The sequence below is a fragment of the Rutidosis leptorrhynchoides genome, chromosome 4 (genome assembly GCF_046630445.1).
Source record: "Rutidosis leptorrhynchoides isolate AG116_Rl617_1_P2 chromosome 4, CSIRO_AGI_Rlap_v1, whole genome shotgun sequence".
NCBI classification, from domain to species: Eukaryota; Viridiplantae; Streptophyta; class Magnoliopsida; order Asterales; family Asteraceae; genus Rutidosis; species Rutidosis leptorrhynchoides.
This window is the reverse complement of record NC_092336.1, coordinates 578720650-578743003: the sequence shown is the minus strand read 5'-3', so window position 1 is coordinate 578743003 and position 22354 is coordinate 578720650. Positions and strand designations below refer to the sequence as shown.

The window sequence follows — 22354 nt, the reverse complement described above, 5'->3', positions numbered from 1 at the left end:
TTAAATATTTAAAATTTTGGCCCTTCTAAATTTTTGGACCATAGGCGGTTGACTATCTTGCCTATGCTCGAAGGCACCTCTGGTACTCGGGTTAATGAAAAGGAAGGTGAAGATTTAGATGATACTCGTGATAATATGGTCGCTCAGGATGTAAAACATGGAGAAGATTTAGATGGTTTAAAGCTTGATTCTGTTTCACGTCTATTGTGATCGATCTGGAACAAGATAATGGGCCACTTTAAGGCCCTTGGTTCTGTTCCGAAGCTGGATGAGACAAAGAATTTGAATAATGTAATTGCTTGTGGTAATGGGCTATTTAAGGAGGTTATTGATGGTGTTGGGCCTGTTAGTGGGTCTGATGTGGGTACTGGACAACAAAACGAACCCAATGAGGAGGTTGGAAATAGGCTACAACACGTTGGGTTTAGGAAGTCTATTACCAATTTTGAAGATATAAAGTCAAAGTGGTCGGCTAAAAAGAGGGCTAAGTAAAAGGTTATCTCGGTTGGTAATAAGGGTAATAATCTCGAGGTTGATAACATATACATTCCGGTAAAGTTTGGTCGGAAAGGTAGGAAATATTGTGATTGTTTAGTTACAAGTTGCGAGGGATTTTGTACGGAGTGGTACACGTTAAATGGTCATTGCATGTGATACCAGTTAACGAATCAGTTTTAACAGCCGTTCGTATGAGGGACCAAACGTGTTGAAATCTCAAACAACACGGACCAACGACGTCGAAAAAAAGTATACGCCAAATACGTAATTTTGAGCAAACCACTAGGACCAACGGCGCAATTTTGTCTTCGTCATTTATGCTTTCTAGGTTCGAGCCTCTATGCTACCGCTTTATATCTTTCGGTTACGTTTTCATTTCTATACAAGTTAGTCGGTTAGCGTTATTTAAGAAAAGAAAAAAGCTCACGTAAATTTTTCTAAAAAAGATAAATTTAGTTATATATATTTACATATTAACTAATAGACAAAAGTTATGAATAGTAATCAGGGGCATTTTCGACTTTTCATATTTTTTTTTAATTTTAACTAAATATCATTTTACCAACAAGGCCGCCCACACTTTTTTGAAAAATTTAAATCGACCCCCCAAACAGGGGGTAAAGTGTCAAATAACCATTTTCATAAAAAATCTTAAATAAACTCCACCCAAATATTCAACGGGTCATATCTTCTCGCTCGCAACGAGTTAAATTTTTCCGACACCATCGTTAAACTCGAAATAATTTTATGAACACAATGTCACTAGCTATACGCAAAACGGACGCTTTTTAAAAAACGCTAAATATTTGGGGTACTTTTCATACACGTTGATTTTGCGTTAAATTTTTAAAAGTCGACAATTCCATAGCGAAACGCGGAGATGCACATGTATTGTTAATTTAAAATAACATTTAAATCTCTCACGGGTTATACCTGTTAGTTCGACTCGAGTTGCGCTTCAACGACATCATCGTTAGCCACAAAATAATTTTACTAAACGCAATAAAATACATTGAAAACCGAACCTCCGGTGCCAAGCGAGGTTTCGATAACTAGTTATTTCTAATGGTTTAACGGTCGGCTCTGAAATTTCAAATTCCAATTCCAAATTCCAAAATTAAAGTTAAAACCGATGCGTCTCGAAAGTAACCATGAATAAAAATCATATCATGTGAATGACTATTATACCCTTGGAAAACATCAGTATCAGTATTAAAGTATTTCACCATCCCAATTCCCCCACTCTTCTTTAAAGCTCCACCACCAACAAGAACAAACAGAACAAAATAGAAATGGCAAAACAAGAAGTGCTTCTACTTGATTTCTGGGCAAGTATGTTTGGTATGAGGGTAAGGATTGCTCTTGCTGAAAAGGGTATTTCATATGAATACAGTGAACAAGATTTAAGAAACAAAAGCCAGCTTCTTTTGGAATCGAACCCGGTTCACAAAAAAATACCGGTTCTCATCCATAACGGCAAACCCATCTGTGAATCTAGAATCATTGTTGAGTATATTGATGAAGTTTGGAATGATAAAGCTCCATTGTTTCCTTCTGATCCTTACGATAAAGCTGCTGCTAGGTTTTGGGCTGATTTTATTGATAAAAAGGTACCTTTACTTTTCTTGACTTTTTCATTTTTTTACTTTAGTGAACTTTTATATGCAAGGATGCACGTTAATGGTTTATATTTGGGCTGTTGTTATTCTTCTTAAAATAACCACAAAGGTTTGATTTTGGTTATCTCACATCAACTGAAAGTGTGTGTTGAATAATTTTGACTAACCTATAGATTTGTTCTTCCTATTTGCTTATGAACTATATGTTGTGCACGATTTCTAGAAATTTCTAGTGATTGTAGGGTATTTAAGGCATTTCACATAGAGTGTTAGTGATTTTAGTGTCATCTAACAAGGTAATTAGGTTTATTTGAAAAGCAAAGTTATTTAGTCACACTTAATGACGGGTTTGGAGAGTGTGAAGTGCATGCCCGTAAGAGTTGATTAGATACTATCATAAAAATGGCTGGGGTTATGGGGTGCGCCCCTGGCTTCTTGGGGCAGCGCCCGAAACCTCAACCGAAAAGGCACTATAGTCTATATCGAAAAGTTGCTTTCCCGCCAAACGGTATGACTTTTGGTCAACCAATTTTCCTGCCAAAATGAAGTTCGCCCCTTCTTTTTCAACCGCCAAATTAACAGAATATTCATATTCGTTTTGGCTGCATTTCATATGAACAATTACAGAAAACAAATAACATTCTCATTAATAATATAATTTGATCTCTTCTTGCCTAGAATCAAATTGCGTTCTTGTCTTATCCCAATTAAGATTTCGTGCAACCCGAGGCTTGTTAGGGTCGAAATACTTAATTAGGAAAGTGTTTCACGATTCAAGAATCAATCAGGATCATCATTTCATACCCGTTTTATGACATAGAGGGTATGATTTGTCTATTTTTTTGTTGACCAAATTAGAAATTGCAGATAGTACATAATATGTTGGTCATGAATCATGTTTTTAGTGGCTTCTTGTATTGACTTTTTCTTCTTCAAAATTTGTTTACTCTTACAATTTTTTACCTTATATGTGGAAATTATGGTGTAGTTATAAATTGGGATTCTTGTCTCAAGCAAGGGACTTTCTTCTTTTTTAAGGGTACTATTTGCACACATTAATAGTGGATTAGTCCTATAATTTTTAATTAACCACTAATTCAAGAGAGATCTTTGTACTTAATGGTGTCATTTTTTGTAGTCAGTCAAACAGCTCAATGTTTGTCAAAATCTTGTATATCCTGACTCCCGAGGGGATCAGTATATCAGGTCAACTTGAAGTCTTTCTGCAACCGAATAAGATGACCCCTTTTTTTTAGATTGTAATTATGACTTATAACTCCCTCTTAATTGATAAGAATGTAGTAGGTGCTTATGTAATTTTTATATCTAACTTGGTGTACGGAAATGTGTAGCTATACATGATAGGGAGGAATTTGTACTTAACAAAAGGGGAAGAACACGAAGCATCAAGGCAGGAGTACATAGATTGCCTTAAATTGCTTGAAGGAGAGCTTGGAGACAAACCTTACTTTGGAGGTCAATGTTTCGGGTACCTTGACATATCTTTGGTCCCATTTTGTTCATGGTTCGAAGCCTATGCGACCTATGGGAAAATCAACTTTGAACAAGAGTGCCCGAAATTAATGAACTGGTTCAAAAGGTGCGTTCAGAACAAGGAGAGTGTGTCTAAAACTCTCCCGGATGGGCAAAAGATCTTAGAATTTGTTCAACTTATGAGGAAGAAGTTTGGAGTCGATGATTAAGAACCATGACGTACGGGCGAGGAGAATACTTAAATGTGTTTTTCTGTTAATAAAGTTCGTCGCACTTGTACTCGCATTTGTTGTACTTCGAGTGTATTTCTTGTATGTTTACATTTTCAGATTGCCATTTCTTACATGTACTTTTATGTGAGATTTTAATAAATTATTAAACAGGTTAATATTCATTTTCTTTCAACCACTTAAAAAGACATTACCACATGGTGATATCCAATACTATATCTACACACTGCCAGCGTGTACACCTCAACCACCATCCATAACCACCTACACAAACACAAAACTGTTGTGAATATGAGCAACAACACAACACCAGTACCAAAACAAGTGATTTTACTTGATTACTGGACTAGTATATATGGTATGAGGGTCAGAATAGCTCTTGCTGAAAAGTGTATTCCATATGACTACCAAGAACAAGATTTAAGAAACAAAAGCCAGCTTCTTTTGGACTCGAACCCGATCCATAAGCAAATCCCAGTTCTCATCCACAATGGCAAGCCCATCTGTGAGTCTAGCATTATCGTCGAATATATTGACGAGGTTTGGAACGATAAAGCTCCGTTGTTTCCTTCTCATCCTTATGATAAAGCTCGTGCAAGGTTTTGGGCTAACTTTATCGACAAGAAGGTACGTTCATGGTGTCTCGATTTGTCATTAATTAATCTTTTATAAACTTATTATTATTTTATAAAATTGTAGCTATACCAAATTGGGAGAAATTTGTGCACTCTAAAAGGGGAAGAACACGAAGCTTCCCGGAAAGAGTTTATGGATTGCATTAAATTGTTCGAAAAAGAACTTGGAGACAAACCCTACTTTGGAGGTGAAAGTTTCGGGTACCTTGATGTATCTTTGATTCCGTTTTATTCGTGGTTTCAAGCTTATGAAACATATGGGAAATTCGACTTTGATCATGAGTGCCCGAAATTAATTGCGTGGACGAAAAGATGCATTCAGAACAAGGAGAGCGTCTCTAACACTCTTCCTGATTTACAAAAAGTCTTTGACTTTGTTCAATATTTAAGGAAGAAATTTGGGGTTGAAGACTAGAGCTAGCAGCATATTAACATAAAACACTTAGATGTGTTTTTCTGTAACTAAAGATTGTTACGCTTAGTCGTAACGGTTATATTTTTAGATCGTTTTCTTGCTGTGCTTGCATTATATGATATATGTATCTTTTGGTGAACTATTGATCATAAATTATCTTAGGTATAATGAGAAATTATCTAAGACATATTACATTGATGATTGTTCATATTTGTCTCATGACTATATTTATTAGGATTTAACAATCATCATTTATATGTCTGCCATTTTATACAAGTTGCCTGAATTTTATATATGTAATACATACATTCATCTTCTTCAATGTAAATTTAGCCACAGAATTGTTGTCTTCCACTTCTAATTTGCTAAAGCTGAGTTAAGCTGTATACCAATTTATCATCAAAATCTGACATTCACCCATTTATATTTTGACAGAAAAAGAATGAAAGATTGAGACTTTAAGGAAAAAAGACTTCAAATTCTTGATGTCACCCACCCTTTTAGTCTTTCATTTTTAGGAAGATGATAATGAAGAAAAACTATGAAAAACACATTTAAGCATGTGGATGAAACACACCCAAATGCCTCTCTTTAAATGGGTTGGTATTGATCCCTTACCTCCAATTATCCATCTCTTGTTTTTGTCTTCATTCCTTTTTCTTATTTAATTTGTAATTTATGCTAAGTAATCTGTTGCACATTCTACTCTATATTATCTTTAAGCTGTTTTTGTCCTTTTATTTTTTATTTTTATTTTTTACTTTTGTTGCTTATCTATACTTGTTCTCCACTTGGTTTTGATCACTCTTTTCAATAGAAACAGAAATACTAACTGCCAAAAAGGTATGCTTTTTCATCTCTGTTCAAACCCGTCCCTCCAATCACTCCATTTCTGTTATTGAACCAATGATATAGATAGTTTATAAGTATATAAATATCATATATTAGCCTCAACTTGATGTGGGTCAGAGCTCAATTGGATATATATTAACTTGATCCTATTGCTATGAACATAACAATCTAATTTTTGTTACTCTTGTATTAGTATTAAGATTCTTGAAGGGATTTTTGGAATAGACAATAAAGATGGAGGTAACCAATGTGACCGAGTATCAGGCAATCGCCAAAGAAAAGTTGCCTAAAATGATCTACGACTACTACGCTTCTGGTGCTGAAGACCAATGGACTCTAGAGGAGAACAGAAACGCCTTTGCAAGAATCTTGTAGGTCCATTTTATATCGACTATTGGATACAAAAGATTAAATCTTTTATCTGTTCTGTTTTGATTCATGACAGCATATTGTTTGTTAAATTAAACAGGTTTAGGCCACGCATTCTTATTGATGTTAGCAAAATAGACATGACTACCGCAATTTTAGGATTCAAAATATCGATGCCTATTATGATCGCGCCCACAGCTATGCAGAAAATGGCTCATCCTGAAGGGGAGTATGCAACAGCAAGAGCTGCATCCTCAGCTGGAACTATCATGGTTTGTATGTCCAATCGTACATGATTTTCCAAGCGAATTCACATATGTTTGTTTCTTTCTTATTATTAATAATTAATGTTTCTTATTATAGACATTGTCTTCATGGGCAACATCTAGTGTTGAGGAAGTTGCTTCGACAGGACCTGGAATCCGTTTCTTCCAGCTCTACGTAAGCTTAAACATGTTCATCTTTTCAGATCTTACGTTAATCATGTTGTTACTAATAATAAGAGATGAACGTGTATTCCGGATATTAGGTGTATAAGGATAGGAATGTTGTGGCTCAACTTGTGAGAAGAGCCGAAAGAGCAGGTTTCAAGGCTATTGCTCTTACGGTCGATACACCAAGGCTTGGACGTAGAGAAGCCGACATCAAGAACAGATTCACTTTACCTCCATTTTTGACATTGAAGAACTTTGAGGGTTTGGACCTCGGGAAAATGGATGAGGTGAGTCAAACATAACTTTTAAAGAAGCCCTTAGGGGAAATTTGGATTTACGTTTTGAAACTGATTATCTGATTTTTTTAACTTTGAGGTCCAACGGTCCAATAATCAAAAGTTACGTTAATCTTGTTTATCTAAAGGCCTCATAATGTCCTACAACTACATGAAGCAAATACACATCGAAACTCTACCATCTAGACTTCTACATAATGTTTCTAACTAAACGGATATGGTTTTTCCTGTTCAGCTATGCGGGGATGGGGAGTATTACGTATTTTTCACTCAGATGTACGCGGTCTAACTGGGTTATTCCGTGACCGTTTCTATCCCAAAATATGTTGCTAGTGACATCTGACATTTGAACCCGTGACCTCTTGTATGGAGATCAGGGCCCCAACCACTAGGGCTATCTTAAGATGGTTGAACCTGTTTCTAATTGTGTTGTTTGAAATGCAGGCTAGTGACTCCGGTTTAGCTTCCTATGTTGCTGGTCAGATTGACCGCACCTTGAGCTGGAAGGATGTGAAGTGGCTGCAGACCATCACCACCCTGCCAATCCTGGTTAAGGGCGTGATTACTGCTGAAGACAGTACGAACGATGAAAACTTTTCAGAAAATAAAATTTATATCTTTATAATTAATGTTCTGTAACATCTTCTATTTATCAATCGAACAGCAAGGTTGGCAATTCAAGCAGGCGCAGCGGGTATTATCGTATCTAATCATGGAGCTCGCCAACTCGACTATGTACCTGCCACCATCATGGCTCTAGAAGAGGTATCTAACTTTTCCATACCTTATAATTCAACTATTTCGTACCTTACAACGACTTTTTTGAGGTTGCCTAACTTTTGCTGCAGGTTGTTAAAGCGGCACAAGGCCGTGTTCCTGTGTTCTTAGATGGTGGGGTCCGCCGTGGGACAGATGTTTTTAAGGCTCTGGCTCTTGGAGCTTCAGGCATATTTGTAAGTCCAGATGAAATGAATTTTTTCTTTTAAAGTCAAACGCACACACCCAACACGATTTTTTACACGAATATATACATAATATCCTCTCCAGGACCTCAGAGGTGCACCTCGATACCGCTAGATCAATGACCCTTTGATAAATGAAATGAATCTTTTACCTTAAAAGTTAAACATAAGAATGAATGTCTTAGTTATATACTAGAAAAATGAGCCCGTGCGATGCTGCGGGGCCTTTGAGTTGCGTATTCATAGTTAACGGAGCGTGTTATAGGTGTGTATATGTATTGAATATAGTCCGTTTTTTTTTTAAGTGTTCGTTTCGCGCATACTTAGTCCCGTTGTGTTCGTGAGTTTTTTTTGAGTTGAACGGTGGGCTCGGAAAAATTTAAATCGCGCCGAGCGAAAAGATAGGACCCGCTAAAAATTCGGGTGGAAGTAGTTTCTTTTATTTTAATAAAATTGTATATTTACATTTTTTACCCCTGAAAAGAGGTAAAGTTGAGGGGTTGTTTTGTAAAGTGAGGCAAAGGTGAGGGGCCTTGCAGTGTGAACGCAAACTAAAAACTACTTAGCAAATTTCTTTGTATTAGATGATCCTTTTTGCATTTAAAAAAATATTTTTATTGTTATTGTTGTATCTTAGCAATAGAGAAAAAGTTTATTTAGATAACTAACTAAACTAATCTAAATTCGATTTTAGATCGGGCGGCCAGTGGTGTTTTCCTTAGCTGCAGAAGGAGAAGCAGGAGTGAAAAAGGTACTTCAAATGTTACGTGAAGAATTTGAGCTAACGATGGCGTTAAGTGGTTGCACTTCACTCAAACAGATCACTCGTAACCATATTGTGACCGAATGGGATGCACCTCTTTCTCGTCCAGCACCCAGATTATAATCAATCAATATATTCATCTAAATCAGAAACGTTTATGATTTCGATGACAATGTAAAAGGAATAGGACTGTGTTACAGTTGCAAAATCATTCCCGAATGCCTATGGGAAACTCCTATAGTTTCAAATTTATTTGTTCGTGTATTTCAAATTTCCTGTTTCGGAATAATAAAGTCGCATGGATACATTACCTAAATTTTGAGCATCATTTGATTATAACGTGATATCACAATTTGACATAAGAAACTATACTTACATTGATACAAAACAGGATGATAAAATCTACTCTATGTTAATCCGATATTTTTATAAATATACTGTATCAACTTAAATGACACAACTACAATCGTTTAGACTACAGATGCATCCACAAGATATTGAACAATAACAAGATGAATTGTCTCTTTAATATTTGTTTTATACTGTCCGAATGTTTTTTTTAACGACAACCCATCCACCCAATAATTTCCTTGGACGAACCATTTACAGTCCTACCACCCCTCGGGAGGAAACCCCACGACGAATTTATACGGGCATCGTGTGTGGTAAAATCCCCTCGGGTGATGCTCAAACGCATAGACGTCTGGAACATCCGAGACCGATGAAATGGGCGGGTAACCACAAGGGAGAGATTTATGCAGCAAATGGGAATTGAACTCCTGACCTCCCTTATGGGAAGTCAGGTCACCACCAATGTTACAACACCTTACAGTTAATTTTATTAATAATTGATAGTGAGATGCAAAGATCACACGATTTTGGTGTACTAGTAGCACATTTTGCTCTTTCAACACAACAATAAGTCGATAACACTTGGTATATATCAGCATATTCTAAGCACATGACAGTATGTATAGTAGCTATAAACTTTATTTATAGAATCTTTATAACCTAAAATCCAGGTAGATTAGCCAAATATGTATAATAACTACAAACCACCCTTTAAGTTAAGGAATCTTAGTAGGACTCATTGATCGAGATTAACCTTTACAAGCTATGATTATTAATTAGATAAGGGTCAGGGAATATTATAGTGGGATGATGGTAAGGGAGATACTTCTGAAGTTTTACCATCCCTCTTCTTTGGCGGACATCGAAAATAACAATGGCAAACGAATGGGCTTTTGCATTGTCCAACGGCACTAGACCCATGTTTTTCACGACATAGTAGTATACATGCAGGATGTTCACAAAGGGGCAACATATGATTAGCAGTACAAACTTTTTGAGCCATAAGCAACTCTGTACCTGCATATGTTGAATACATGAATAGTATCATATGCGTCAAAAATCACATAACTCTTGAAGTGGCTAACAATAAATCTACTAGCCAGTCGAAATTAAACAACATATTATCTATCAAAGCTAGTAACCAACTGCCAAAAGTTTGTTAGATACTTTAACCAGCTGGTCTCTATGCAGGAAATATTAACTGATAGTATGATATAATATAGGAGTAATATATATGTGAGAGATGATTTAAATAACTTAAATTTACAAAATTTTGAATTCAAAATGAATAGGCAGCAGTTAGATTAAAAGGGATAAAGTATAAGCTTCTTTTTTGTACTTTCCTTTGTAACTATATAATGCTACTCGCTAAAAATTCGAAAAACTTAAATCATGAAGAAGGGAATTGGCAAATACCTACAGTCATGAGAAACATAAGATATACGGTGATGATCAATGACCTTACCATGTTGATTTGTATTTTGTTACAACTAATAGTACAATCTTATAGACGATAATATTATGATTTCATTTTTTACTTCATTTAAATAGACCATTAACACAAAATATATATGTTGATATTTTATATTTATGAACATTAAAACCTTAATTTGTAGAGTAATTTGGCAAACTGGTTCTAATTTTTGTATACTGTTAGGAAATATGTGAATTTGATGAGTTAAAGAAGTCTTAGCTAAAAGGTTTTGAATCTGTAAAATTAAAATCTGTACAATTAGAGTCTGGAAGATTGAAGAACACATACTCTGCTCAACAGATAACACAAATTCTACTGATGAAGATAAGAGATAAAGACTAATTCAAATACGCGTGAAATCCATAAAGATAAGAATGAAGAGATTCCATCAAAGCGAATATCTCTGATTTCTGAGAGAAGATTATAGAGAGATTTGATATTATCTTGTTTTCTTGTTATACGAATAGTTTGTTATGGAATAGATCTTCGAAGATTTGAGAAGCGTGTTTCTCAAATCTATAAATAGGGAACTTGTAATTCATTCAAATTCGCCAATTCAATACTAATAATATTCTCTATTTGTTCATTCTTTTCTGTGTTATTTATAATTGAATAGATTAATTGATTCTGCACTTTATAACTTTATTGTTATTTTGTTCAATTGATCTTCTAAAAAGTTCTAGGTTGCTTAATTATGGACCAACATATACTTCATTTAAAATTATGTGAATAAACATGTTATTATTATTATTATTAGTAGCATCAACATTATAGATATCAGAAATAGAAAAACTATCAAAGTTGAATATTCAATATTACCACTACAATATTAAACCACATTGGCACATTTTAAAAATTTATATGATAGCCTTTATTGCTAATTATCACAAAAACTGCCAAAAACACATTGGAATAGCGGTATCGGGAAATCCCTCCAGCCAAGAGGTTGTGAGTTTGAGTCCAACGATGAACATTTGTAAATAATATTCGTGAATAAATCGTGTAGGGTGTATGTGTGTTTGCCTTAAAAAAAACATCATAATAACTAATCAAACAAAAATTTATATGTACGACCAATCGACCACACCATGATATTAGCAAAATTGATACATGCCACATTGGTTTGTAGTTAGTTGGATGAAGATGACATTAGCAAACACACACCATGATATTTTTCGCTCGGACACAACTGGGTAGCTGGGTTTCTAATAAATCAAGAGTTTTTGCAACACTTTGGACTAAGTTATTTATTATCATAACTAGACGGGAAAAGCATGCCAGTATATTATTATTATTATTATTATTATTATTATTATTATTATTATTATTATTATTATTATTATTATATCTATATATCTAAATGAGAAATCCCAAATAAATAGTAAACTTAATAGGCTTTACAAACTTACAACAAACTTTTCCTTTTTTACAATTCAACCTCACCCTAACTAACACTTAACTTTATAGTTTTCACAAATTTACCACAAACTCCTCACACACAAAACCTCTCACTCATTATAAACCCGCCACACAATTTTTACTATCTAATAATTATTCATTATTATTTTTTTATTATTATTATTATTATTATTATTATTATTATTATTATTATTATTATTATTATTATTATTCTATATTTTATATATCCAAAAGTAATAGGGAAAATGAATAGTGAAGTTCATAAGGTTTACAAAATTACAACAAAATTTTTTTTTTAAAAAAAAAAATTCAACCACACCTTTTATAATATGTAAGACCCGAATATTTATCTTGTATACTTGTGTACTTATGACATTCGAGAACGGGCTTCGTTGAATATTGTTATGTAATTGAAAAGGTAAAAGAATCTGAAACTGGCTACTTGCGCGCCGCGCGGGTCTGGGGCGCGCCGCGCCAAATCGCGCAGACAGCCCTCTTCTTCTTTTTTAATTGTTTTAAATGAAGGGCAATTGGGTAATTTCACTTGGGGCCGGATTTGTGAGCCATATTAGCTGGTTTGGATCAGTTTTGGATGATATTCACATCCATCCATCACTCCCAACTATCTAGAGAGAGAGAGAGAGAGAGAGAGATTCTAGAGAGAGATTTGGGATTTTGGAGAAGAAGGAGGCCGTTTGGATCAAAAGCTCGAGTTCTAAAGTTGTTCCTTTCGTTCCTAGCTACGTTGTGGTAGTATTGGTAAGCTCAAACTCCGAATTTCATCTATTTGATTTGATATTCAAGTTAGGGTTTGAGTTAGTTTGATGAAAAACCCTTTTAGATGATGAAATGGGTTTAGTGATGCTAGTAATTGGGTTTATTGTTAATTGTTGGTGGATTTTGGGTTGGTGAACTAATTGGCCATGTTTAGGACTTGAAATTGAGTTTAATCACTTAAGTTAGTGATTATGAAAGTATTGAAACCCATTTAAGGTTATTTTGTTGACTAACTTTGACTTTGGGTCAAATTAGGGTTTGGTGGTGATTATGACCCAATTGGCGATTTAATGCGGTTTATAAACTTGAAATGGATTAAGTTGAAGTATAAAACCAAGTTAAATGTGTTTTGGTGTCAAAACTTGTAAATGGTGAGATTTTGACTTAATGGGTCAAAATTAGAGTTTAAGTGTCAAAATGGGTATGACACGTGTTTAACACTTGAGTTCGGGTTTAATTGGCGTATTAGGACCATTCTCACTTGTGTTAGTGATTATTGGTTAGTTTTGGGCACGGTTTGTGCTTGGAAGTGCATTTGGGTCAAATTTGCACTAAGTGTCGAATTGGGTTGATTTGTGAATCCACTCTAAGTGTATTGTTGTAATGGTGATAATGGAATAGGTATTTTCCATTGGCGAGTTGCGGTTTACTTGGAAGCATTCTTCAAGACTTCAAGGTGAGTGATAATATCCTATGTGCATATGTATGTGTAGGATGGGTGCGGGTCGGGTGAAGTGATTCTCGGCTATAGAGCTCACTTCACATATAGATGGATTTGATGGACTTTTGTATGAGTCCAATTGGCACTGTTGTGCGTTTTGGTTGACCATCTTTGGCGAAGTACTCGTTCGCGTATACATTATCACACGTGGTTGTGATGTGGTTGATATAACCCCAATGGCGAAGGGTATAATATTGAGAAGTGAATCGCGTGTGTATTCGGATTCACGATGACGCGTGTGGTTTCGGTCATCTTATTGTATTGTGGAAATGAATCTCGTGTAGTTCGGATTCATGGTGACTCGTGTAGTTCGGTCATCTTATTGAGGTAGTAATCTCGTGTGGTTTCGGATTACTAAGGCTCGTGTAGTTCGGCCAACCTCGATGTTGTGAAGATAGTAATCTCGTGTGGTTTCGGATTACTAAGGCTCGTGTAGTTCGGCCAATCTTCATTGTGGTACTTGGTTCTCGGTATTGGGTTAAGGTGTTAACCTTGTTCGTTTATATTGTTATATATTAATGTATTGTTGTGTTGTAGCTAACCCTCCGGGTGTAGCTATTTGGCGTTGTTCACATCGTCGTTGGTGAACTTATATTGTTGTTGTATCTTTAGCTCGTTGCTTAGAGATCGTACGGTATGCTTAGTGTAGTGCTTTATATATGGATGCCTCGGTATGCGGTAATTGTTGTTTTGTGGCGTGTCCATTTTATACATATATATGTATGTAGTATATTATCATTCACTAAGCATTAGCTTACCCTCTCGTTGTTGACTCTTTTTATAGATTGCATGCGGATGGTGGCTCGGGTAAGCGCGAGGACTAGAAGACTTGCATAGTTGCTTTAGTGACTTGCTTTGGATTGTTTAGGATTGGGTAGTGTATTCCCGATCGCCATGCTCGGCTTTGTTTTGTATTTAAATCTTAAAGTCGAAAATTGTATTTTTGGTACTTAAGGTGGTAATATGGGTCGATGTCGGACCCACTCCGTAAACTTAATTTTATTAATTAAACGTGCTAGTTTTATATATATGAATTCATGGTTGAAAGCGTTTTGGCTAAAAATGTCGGGAACTAGTCGAACATTTTCGTTAAATTGACTTCCGGGGACAGCGGGCTGTCCAGGTGGTTTGGCGCGCCGCGCACCCACCTGGCGCGCCGCGCAATTGAACTGCACCAGAAATTTTTTTTTTGTTGTAAAATTTAACGGGAATTGTCGTGGTTTGGTTTGGGTTGTTACATAATAGTTAACTTTATAGCTTTTATAAACTTACCACAAACTTTTCACATTTTATAATTTAAACATAAAACTTCTCATTCATTATAAATCGACCACATAATTATACTATACCTATTTACTAAAAGGTAAAACCTTATAAATAATGAACTTTATGGTTTCTATAATTTTACAACAAACTTTCAATCTTCCGTAATTCAACCACAGCCATTATTATCATTATGGTTTAACTTTACGTTTATTAGAAATCAAACACATAACATTCCATTTACTAATAATCAACCACATAACTTTTCACTTATTACAAATCGTTAATGTTGCTACTATTAATATAATTGTTATTTTTATGTTATTGTTATTATTTTATTTTTTTTATACTTTGAGTTTTTTTTTTTACCCATTTCAGTTTATGTCATTTGCTTCTATTTTTTTTTTATACTTTTCATAATCGAATTTAGCTAACGTTCTTCCGCCGCATCGCGAGGGCGCCACAACTAGTTATTATCTAACAGACAAAAATGGTGAATAGTAACTAGGGGTATTTTCGTCATTTCACTTTTTTTTTTATACTAAATTTCATTACACCAACAAAGCCCTCTACACTTTTTTCAAAAATTCAAAACGACCCCCCAAATAGGGGGTAAACTGTCAAATAACCATTTTCATAAAAAATCTTAAATAAACTCCACCCAAATATTCAAAGGGTCATATATTCTAGCTCGCAACGAGTTAAATTTTTCCGACACCATCTTTAAACTCGAAATAATTTTACAAACACAATGTCACTAACTATACGCAAAACGGACGCTTTTTAAAAAATGTTAAATATTTGAGGTACTTTTCATACATGTTGATTTTGCGTTAAATTTTTGAAAGTCGAAAATTTCATAGCGAAACGCGGATATGCACATATATTGTTAATTTAAAATAACATTTAAATTTTTCATGGGTTATACTTTTTAGTTCGACTCGAGTTGCGCTTCAACGACATCATCATTAGCCACGGAATAATATTACAAACTAAACGCAATAAAATACATTGAAAACCGAATCCCCGACGTGAAACGAGCGTTCAAAAACTAGTTATTATTATTAACATTAAAGATAAACTTATTATATTTGAATCTATAAATCTATAAACTTATTGAATTAACTGCATTTTTAAAAATTTGATGTCAATATTTATTTTTACTAACTTTAACATTGTGTTCAAGAGTTTTATTAAAAACTAAAGAAAATGAAATGAAGAGAAAGAAGTGGAATACTTTTAATTTGAAAATAAAAATTGAAATTAAATTAAAATAATCTATTCTAGTATGGTTTAAGTTAAGCATCCTCCCAACTTCCGGCATTAAACATAAGACCATTACTAATCATGCGTTACTTACCTCCGTCAGATTACATGAACAAAACTGACGAAAATTAACTAAGTCTAACGAGGCGTCAGTCAGTTTCGTCAGTTGAACTTGTGACGCAAAAACAAATTTCTCACTAGAGTTAATTAGGGGTATTGTCGGAAAATAGCAACAGATGTTAGTGAATACAAGCTAATGAGCTATGTACAGGTGACAAAAGTGTCACCAGTTTGCTAACGCGAGTTGTTGATGGTGATACATCGCTTATACGATTCGCTCCAGAAAACACCGAACGTTATCGACGTGATTCCTGTAAATCATACCGGCTTATTCATTATAGAGATAACGATTTATCGAGTAAGTTAACCTAATTACATTTATATCCTATTTCTAAATTGTGTTTATTGATTGCTTACATGTCACAAGTGTTGTAAAAACCCTAATTATCAAGCTTTGTTCACTTAGCAGAATCATCACATACTGCTGTTTCGCGAATCGGCATCAGCTTCACATAAATCGGACGCCTATTTGTTTTGAGAATTCGTTTTTTTTTTTTTTTTTTTTTTTTTTTTTTTTTTTTTTTTGAATCATTCTACATTCCCCAATTTTGGATGCAATTATAGTGGTATAGGGTGAAATTTTTTTCTTCAAGTATATATTATAATTAAATTATGACTACCTTTATATTTGAGTGATAAAAGTGTTATAATAAGTAATTTTGCCAATATCTTTTCATACTCATATAGTCATATTAGACCTTATTTTTCGACTCTATATGATTATCTCAATGATTGATAATAAGCTACTCCGTACTTGTTATAGTACCTCGTTACAAATGTCATTGTATTAAATAAGCGTGTGAAGGACCAAAAAGTGTTTCATTATTCATATAAGCCCAAAAATGTGGTTCTTGAAAGTTGAAGGTTGCACAATTACAAAGATTCAGTGAATGATCGGATTAAGAATTGATATTCCACATCTTCTTTGATTATTGTTGTTTTTGTTCGAAGTTTGAATGGTGAAATAACATAACACAAAATGACATGAAAGGAAGAAGACTTGTACCTCACAATTGTTGAAACCATTTAATCTTTAAAGGATTCTCACTTGAAGTTGATGCATTGAAATTAACCTGAGCTCCCTGTGTACTGCAGACTCTATGATCTAGATATGTACTTATACTTGATCCTGACCTATGGCATACGTACACTAGCATTCGTGTGTGATGTATTTTTCTATTTGTTTTCTTTGATTTAAATATGAAAATAGCCTAGGGAACTCAGATGCAGGTAGATAGTTTTTCTGTCTATGTCATTACGAATTGTTGGCCTAAGACATCTTTTGTGGCGGCATACATGTAAACATGACGTTTGTTTTTGTTTCGGCTCAAAATCGACCACCTAGTTGAGACATTTTCATGACGGAACCAAGTCAACATCAATTTTCTAGAAAATATCATAGTGTATGTAATGTTTTAGTATGTTGAAAGAATGCTGACCCTGGAGGAGATGAAAGGGCACCATTGCAATCATTATATGCATATTTTAATCATGAATGGGTCACAAATTACAAGTTCCAGATTATAGTACTGCATGGATTATGGGTGTGTAGAATATAGAACTTCTGGTTGCTTTATAGAATAGATAGTTTGTTAATGCACAAGTGGTGTATGATCGTTTTTTAATGATGCTAGGTTTACGTTGCTTACATGTTCTACAGCTGGTCTGCTTGAATCTCATGTAGGTCCTCTAATAGATCATGCTGATTGTGGAATGTCTATTTCTTGAAAATGATATTTCTTACGGCTGTTAATGTAGAAATGTGGGTCCAAACTCACATTGTTTGGGGTGCGGCTGTATTCAGGGGTTGTGGATCTGTTGTCGACTTCGTTTATACTGAGTCACTTATTTATTATTCTAGCATCTAGATGGTTAGTTTTAGTGCTCATGACTTAAAATGATGGTCATTGATAAAAACTGATACAGACAAAAGCTAAACTGATTTATACCACCCTGATTAATAGTGAATTATTGATAATTAACTTGGTCTCGGGGGGCAAATGGAGTCTATTAGGGGTGGGGTCCTATGACCCCACTAGTGTGAAAAAAATTTATACTATGCACTCTTCAAATTATATATGATACCATTAGATTTAACTATAGGACCCTATATATTTTAAAATTTTATGTTTTTTTTGGAAGTAAACAACCACTAAAGTGCCCTTCAAATATAAATAGCTTTGATTAAAAAATTTTAGGACCCCATTGGGTTTTCATCCTGGATTCGCCAATATCAACTAACATACGGTACTCATGATCTGATTTGGCAGACTGACAGAAGTGGTGCATGTTTCTGGTCTAAGAAGCGGTTTGGGATACATAATATGCATTAGTTTCCACTAATGTTGGATCACATATTATGTTAAAAGACATGCTTATACCTGGTCCCAGACATCCACAGCTGAGCATTTATGAGTCTGCGGTTGATACATGTCAGCAGCAGTATGTTCCATCTTTCACAATAAAAAAAGGTTCGTTTAATTTATTTCTTAAGAATTATACATGAAAATGTCAGTTATGAATGAGGTAGCCTCCGTTTCCAAGCCCATTATGAACTATCAACTATGGACCTATTATGTCTTCCTAATTTCACACGTGTATCCTCAATATCTGCTTTTGATTTGTATTGAGGCACCTGAAATTAGGTAAATTGAGTGACTTTATAATTTCAATTTTGTTTTGTTTCCGCGTCCAATTTTTAACTTGAGAAATTGTTTGGGGATGTTGAATGGATAGCTATGTCTCTTGAAGAAGTTAAGGGGCACCGTTGTTATTGTTCTGTACGTTATCTAAATCAATTAAAAAACAAACCTGGCCGAGTCTTACAGCTAAGTTTTATATATACGTTTGCACAGGTGACTTATAGAATGTTGCTTTCTTTATAAATGCTTTCATGTTATGCATATCTACGTCTTTTTTTTGTTAATATTGATGCAAATATACACATCTTTATCTTCAAATTGAGTATTACTTAGTGATGAGCTTTAACAAACCTGGCCGAGTCTTACAGCTAAGTTTTATATAATGATGTCATTTGTGTGAGGTGAGCTTTAAAATACTTTTTTGTCATCTTTCCTACTTCTCTAAATATAAACCACTTTCGTGTAGATCCATCGTTCGTTCTTTTATAATGATACTAGTACTAGTTTATACCCGTGACATTGTGGATTAATATCAACAATTATAATTTTATACTTAATTAATATTTAGTAATAAATAATAATGAGGAGGGAGTCAAATAATTAATTAGGAGATACACAAATAACTAGAGAGTAATATTTAAGGTTTTGATTCTAATTAATGGTTGAAATTTAAATTAGTAATTTAAAATTCAAATCGATGGTTTAAAAATTGGATAGAGACAAATATACGTCATCACCCATTTAATCAACGGTGATGGTGAGATTATGTTCATATTAACCATTTAAACAGTTGATTAAATACGCTTACCTAATTATTTCATATATAAGTAAGTTAGATTTTTAATATTAGGTTGATACTTAAACTCTTTATTTTTGATTTTTATACACTGTGATTATTATGTCATAAATGAAGGAGCTTACTTAAACTATTGGACACAGGGGGCGGATGTCGTTTAGTCCACGTGGTTGCACGGGACACCACTGAAATACGTGATGTAGTGAAATTTTTTTTGGGTTTTTAACTAGTGACACCAGTAGATAGTGTAAAATTTTTTGAGTGACACCATTGAAATAAGGCATCTAGTAGAAATTTTTTGGATTATTCACCAGTGATACTAGTGACTACCAATCCTAGGTTCGCCATTGATTGGACAGATGTTGTTAGGCAACATAGGCCACATGGTGACTAAATTAATAGGTATACCATTATTTATGAAACTATTTATCATTTTTAACACCTTTTATTTTTGAATAATTTTTGCTAGATGTTTAATAATAAAGAAGTGTATGATGAAGTTGTTTTGCTTTCAGTTTCAAAGATCGTGCCTTCTGAAAATCCTGGGATTTAACTGACTTATACATCTGAGGACTTCTATATTCTATATTTAGAAAGAATTTGATTTCCTGTTGTTGCCTTTGAATACTTCACGTGGGTTACAATGGCCCCACTCCCCTTTTTTTTAAGTCTGCTGTTAAAATTGTCAAGTTTTGCAAGTAAGCAGTTGTTTGTATTTAACTTATAAGTTTTGTATATTACTTCTTTGTAATGTTCTCCTTTCAAATAGTTTCTTTTAACAATTATCATTTTCCAAGAAAATTTTCGTATTGTTATATCAGAGCATTTGTTTTAATGAGTGTCTATAGTATTAAGTAAAATAACTTCAAACCCAGTTTTGACATCACTAGTCAATGTTGGTCTGAACAAGATTAACCAATCGGTTACTCACCTTCCACTTCTTGAGCTAGTGGTACATCTTCTGGATTTGCAACCTTGAAATTAGTTATATTTTGTTCAGTATCCTCTATTAGTTGTATGTCTAAGAAAGGATTATACATATGACTAAACAGAGGCGTAAATAACAACAACATTACCCAATCCCGTTGAGGTAAACAGGGGCGTAAGTGGTTTCTATAAATATTTATGAAGTCTAAAATTTCTAGGAGTAAATTTAGACATATGAAAATAGAACTTTTATCCTCAATTATTTTGAGGCAAGCACTTTGTTAAGTAACTAGGTTCACTGTTTTCATTTAGTGGCAAGCACTCATTTTTGAGTTTTTTCCACAGTGGAAAGGAAAGGAGATGAATGGAAAAGGAGTGATAGATCAAAGGATTTTCGCTTTAAGTTTTTCCCGTCCAAAAATGGGCTGTTTACGAAGGAAGGAAATCATTTGTGTCTATAATGACTAATTACTCTAATAAAGTCCCACATAATTGGCAACTGGCAGTAGATACATTCAAATTTAAAAACAAGGGTTGGTTCTTTATCCTTGTGTTGCGGCAGCTGTGATTTTAAAAACTACATGATTGCCGTCCTATGCGGTTAGACCACATATCTCTTGAATTATTAATACAAATAGTATAGTATATAGTATAATACCTTGTCCTAGACAAGTCACAGGTAAAAGGTCATCCTACCATAAATTGTCAGTTTGTGGCTCATGACCAACTCACTGTTTCATTTCTTTAATCTTATCATATATGAAATGCCACTGTTGCAGATGGCGCATATATTGCCGTTCACCCATCCCAGATAACTGACGTGGACATTGTTCAATAATATAAAAATGGGGAACTCAAATACCAGGCAAATCCTCTCTACACGTTATCAGCAATTTGGGGCCTACAATGTCTTTCGTTTTTGCACGTGAGTTTCCTAAACATATGTTTTTATTCAGATCAAGTTAATGACAAATTCAGGAAAATATTGATTGTTTCTTATCCAGATTATAATATGACAACTTTTGAGAACATCATATGGGTATGCTAAGGAGAAGTCGAAAGGGTAACACTGATATCCTTTCAAACATAAATTACTCACAATAACGTTAGGTACTCATGTTATACTGCACAAATTTAGGTTGTTTACATATATAAAAAACTGTGGCTGATTCATTGAACTAGTTTGGTCATATACGTATGTTAAAGACCATTATTAAAAATTAATTTTTGATCGCTTGCATGTTCTGCAGGCGGTTCAAGTTTTGCTGTTTTCCTGCCTAAATATGTATAAAGTTGGAGAGGCTTTGGAATATTCCCTTACTATTTTATTGTAGGTCCCCTCAAGTACGTTCCACATGTCACTTGACAAGCCTCCCTTGAGTCCCTTACAGAGGATCTCTGTTGGGACCATTTCACGCGTAAGCTGTGGGGCCCAACTGATTAGTCGTGGGCATGACTATATAAATCGTATCGTTGATGTGTAATAATTTCATGTATAGTATATAAGCCGTGGGGCCCAACTAAAAGTATATGACCTGTTTGGACCCATTACCCGTTTCGACCCGTAACCCAAGACCCAACCTGACCCATTTGAAAACCCCATCTTGGCCACGGAGGTTCACCCGCGATGACTCCAGGCTGCCCGCAAAGCGGGTAGTCGCCCTGGGATATAGTCGACTCGCATAGCGAGGAGGAAACCCAGGCTAATCAAAAAAAAAAAAAAAAAAAAAAAAAACCTGACCCATTTGGACCCTTTGAAAATTTGACACGTTTGACCCATGACCCATTTCAACCCAAAGCCGTTTTGACCCGTAACTCATACTGACCCACCCTGACCCCTTTGCCAGTAGAAGGTCAGTTATATATTTGATTAATAGTTAAGTTATTCTAGTTCATTTACAGTCAAAATAAAGATGAGTCGATGCGTGTTGTCTGCATCATCGGACACGCAGTCGCTATATAAATAGACATTATTAAACTATATATTGCGACAGATATATCATATTATAGATAGAAGATCACAACAACAAC

The 22354-nt window shown here is 34.5% G+C and overlaps 2 protein-coding genes and 1 long non-coding RNA gene across 4 annotated transcripts; all 3 read left to right on the top strand.

Annotated features, from left to right (window-relative positions):
• The first annotated feature begins 1744 nt into the window (after positions 1-1744).
• LOC139842822 (uncharacterized) lies at positions 1745-4891 on the top strand. The gene is made up of 4 exons (XM_071832925.1): positions 1745-2108; positions 3470-3817; positions 4055-4468; positions 4541-4891. Exons 1-4 carry the CDS (start codon positions 1791-1793, stop codon positions 4889-4891), a joined length of 1431 nt encoding a protein of 476 aa, XP_071689026.1. The 5' UTR covers positions 1745-1790.
• Positions 4892-5353: 462 nt separating this feature from the next.
• Positions 5354-8919, top strand: LOC139839723 (glycolate oxidase 1-like). 2 transcript variants are annotated; one of them, XM_071829859.1, is made up of 9 exons: positions 5354-5490; positions 5937-6114; positions 6213-6384; positions 6476-6553; positions 6642-6833; positions 7287-7419; positions 7507-7607; positions 7691-7795; positions 8499-8919. In XM_071829859.1, exons 2-9 carry the CDS (start codon positions 5978-5980, stop codon positions 8688-8690), a joined length of 1110 nt encoding a protein of 369 aa, XP_071685960.1. In that variant the 5' UTR covers positions 5354-5490; positions 5937-5977; the 3' UTR covers positions 8691-8919. The 2 variants fall into 2 exon arrangements, with proteins under 2 accessions (XP_071685960.1, XP_071685961.1); XM_071829860.1 differs by lacking the exons at positions 5354-5490; positions 5937-6114 and having other exon boundaries at positions 6217-6388.
• Positions 8920-16157: 7238 nt separating this feature from the next.
• Positions 16158-21943, top strand: LOC139845474 (uncharacterized). The gene is made up of 5 exons (XR_011758338.1): positions 16158-16256; positions 18229-18429; positions 20669-20923; positions 21103-21248; positions 21328-21943. It is a non-coding gene; the product is annotated as an uncharacterized lncRNA (long non-coding RNA).
• Positions 21944-22354: the final 411 nt, after the last annotated feature.

Coding starts and splice junctions, on each gene's coding strand:
- LOC139842822 (XM_071832925.1), top strand. CDS start 1,791: ATGGCAAAACAAGAAGTGCTTCTACTTGATTTCTGGGCAAGTATGTTT. Junction 2,109..3,469: donor CTGATTTTATTGATAAAAAG/GTACCTTTACTT, acceptor GGAAATGTGTAG/CTATACATGATAGGGAGGAA. Junction 4,469..4,540: donor CTAACTTTATCGACAAGAAG/GTACGTTCATGG, acceptor ATAAAATTGTAG/CTATACCAAATTGGGAGAAA.
- LOC139839723 (XM_071829859.1), top strand. CDS start 5,978: ATGGAGGTAACCAATGTGACCGAGTATCAGGCAATCGCCAAAGAAAAG. Junction 6,385..6,475: donor CCTCAGCTGGAACTATCATG/GTTTGTATGTCC, acceptor TTCTTATTATAG/ACATTGTCTTCATGGGCAAC. Junction 7,608..7,690: donor CCATCATGGCTCTAGAAGAG/GTATCTAACTTT, acceptor CTTTTGCTGCAG/GTTGTTAAAGCGGCACAAGG.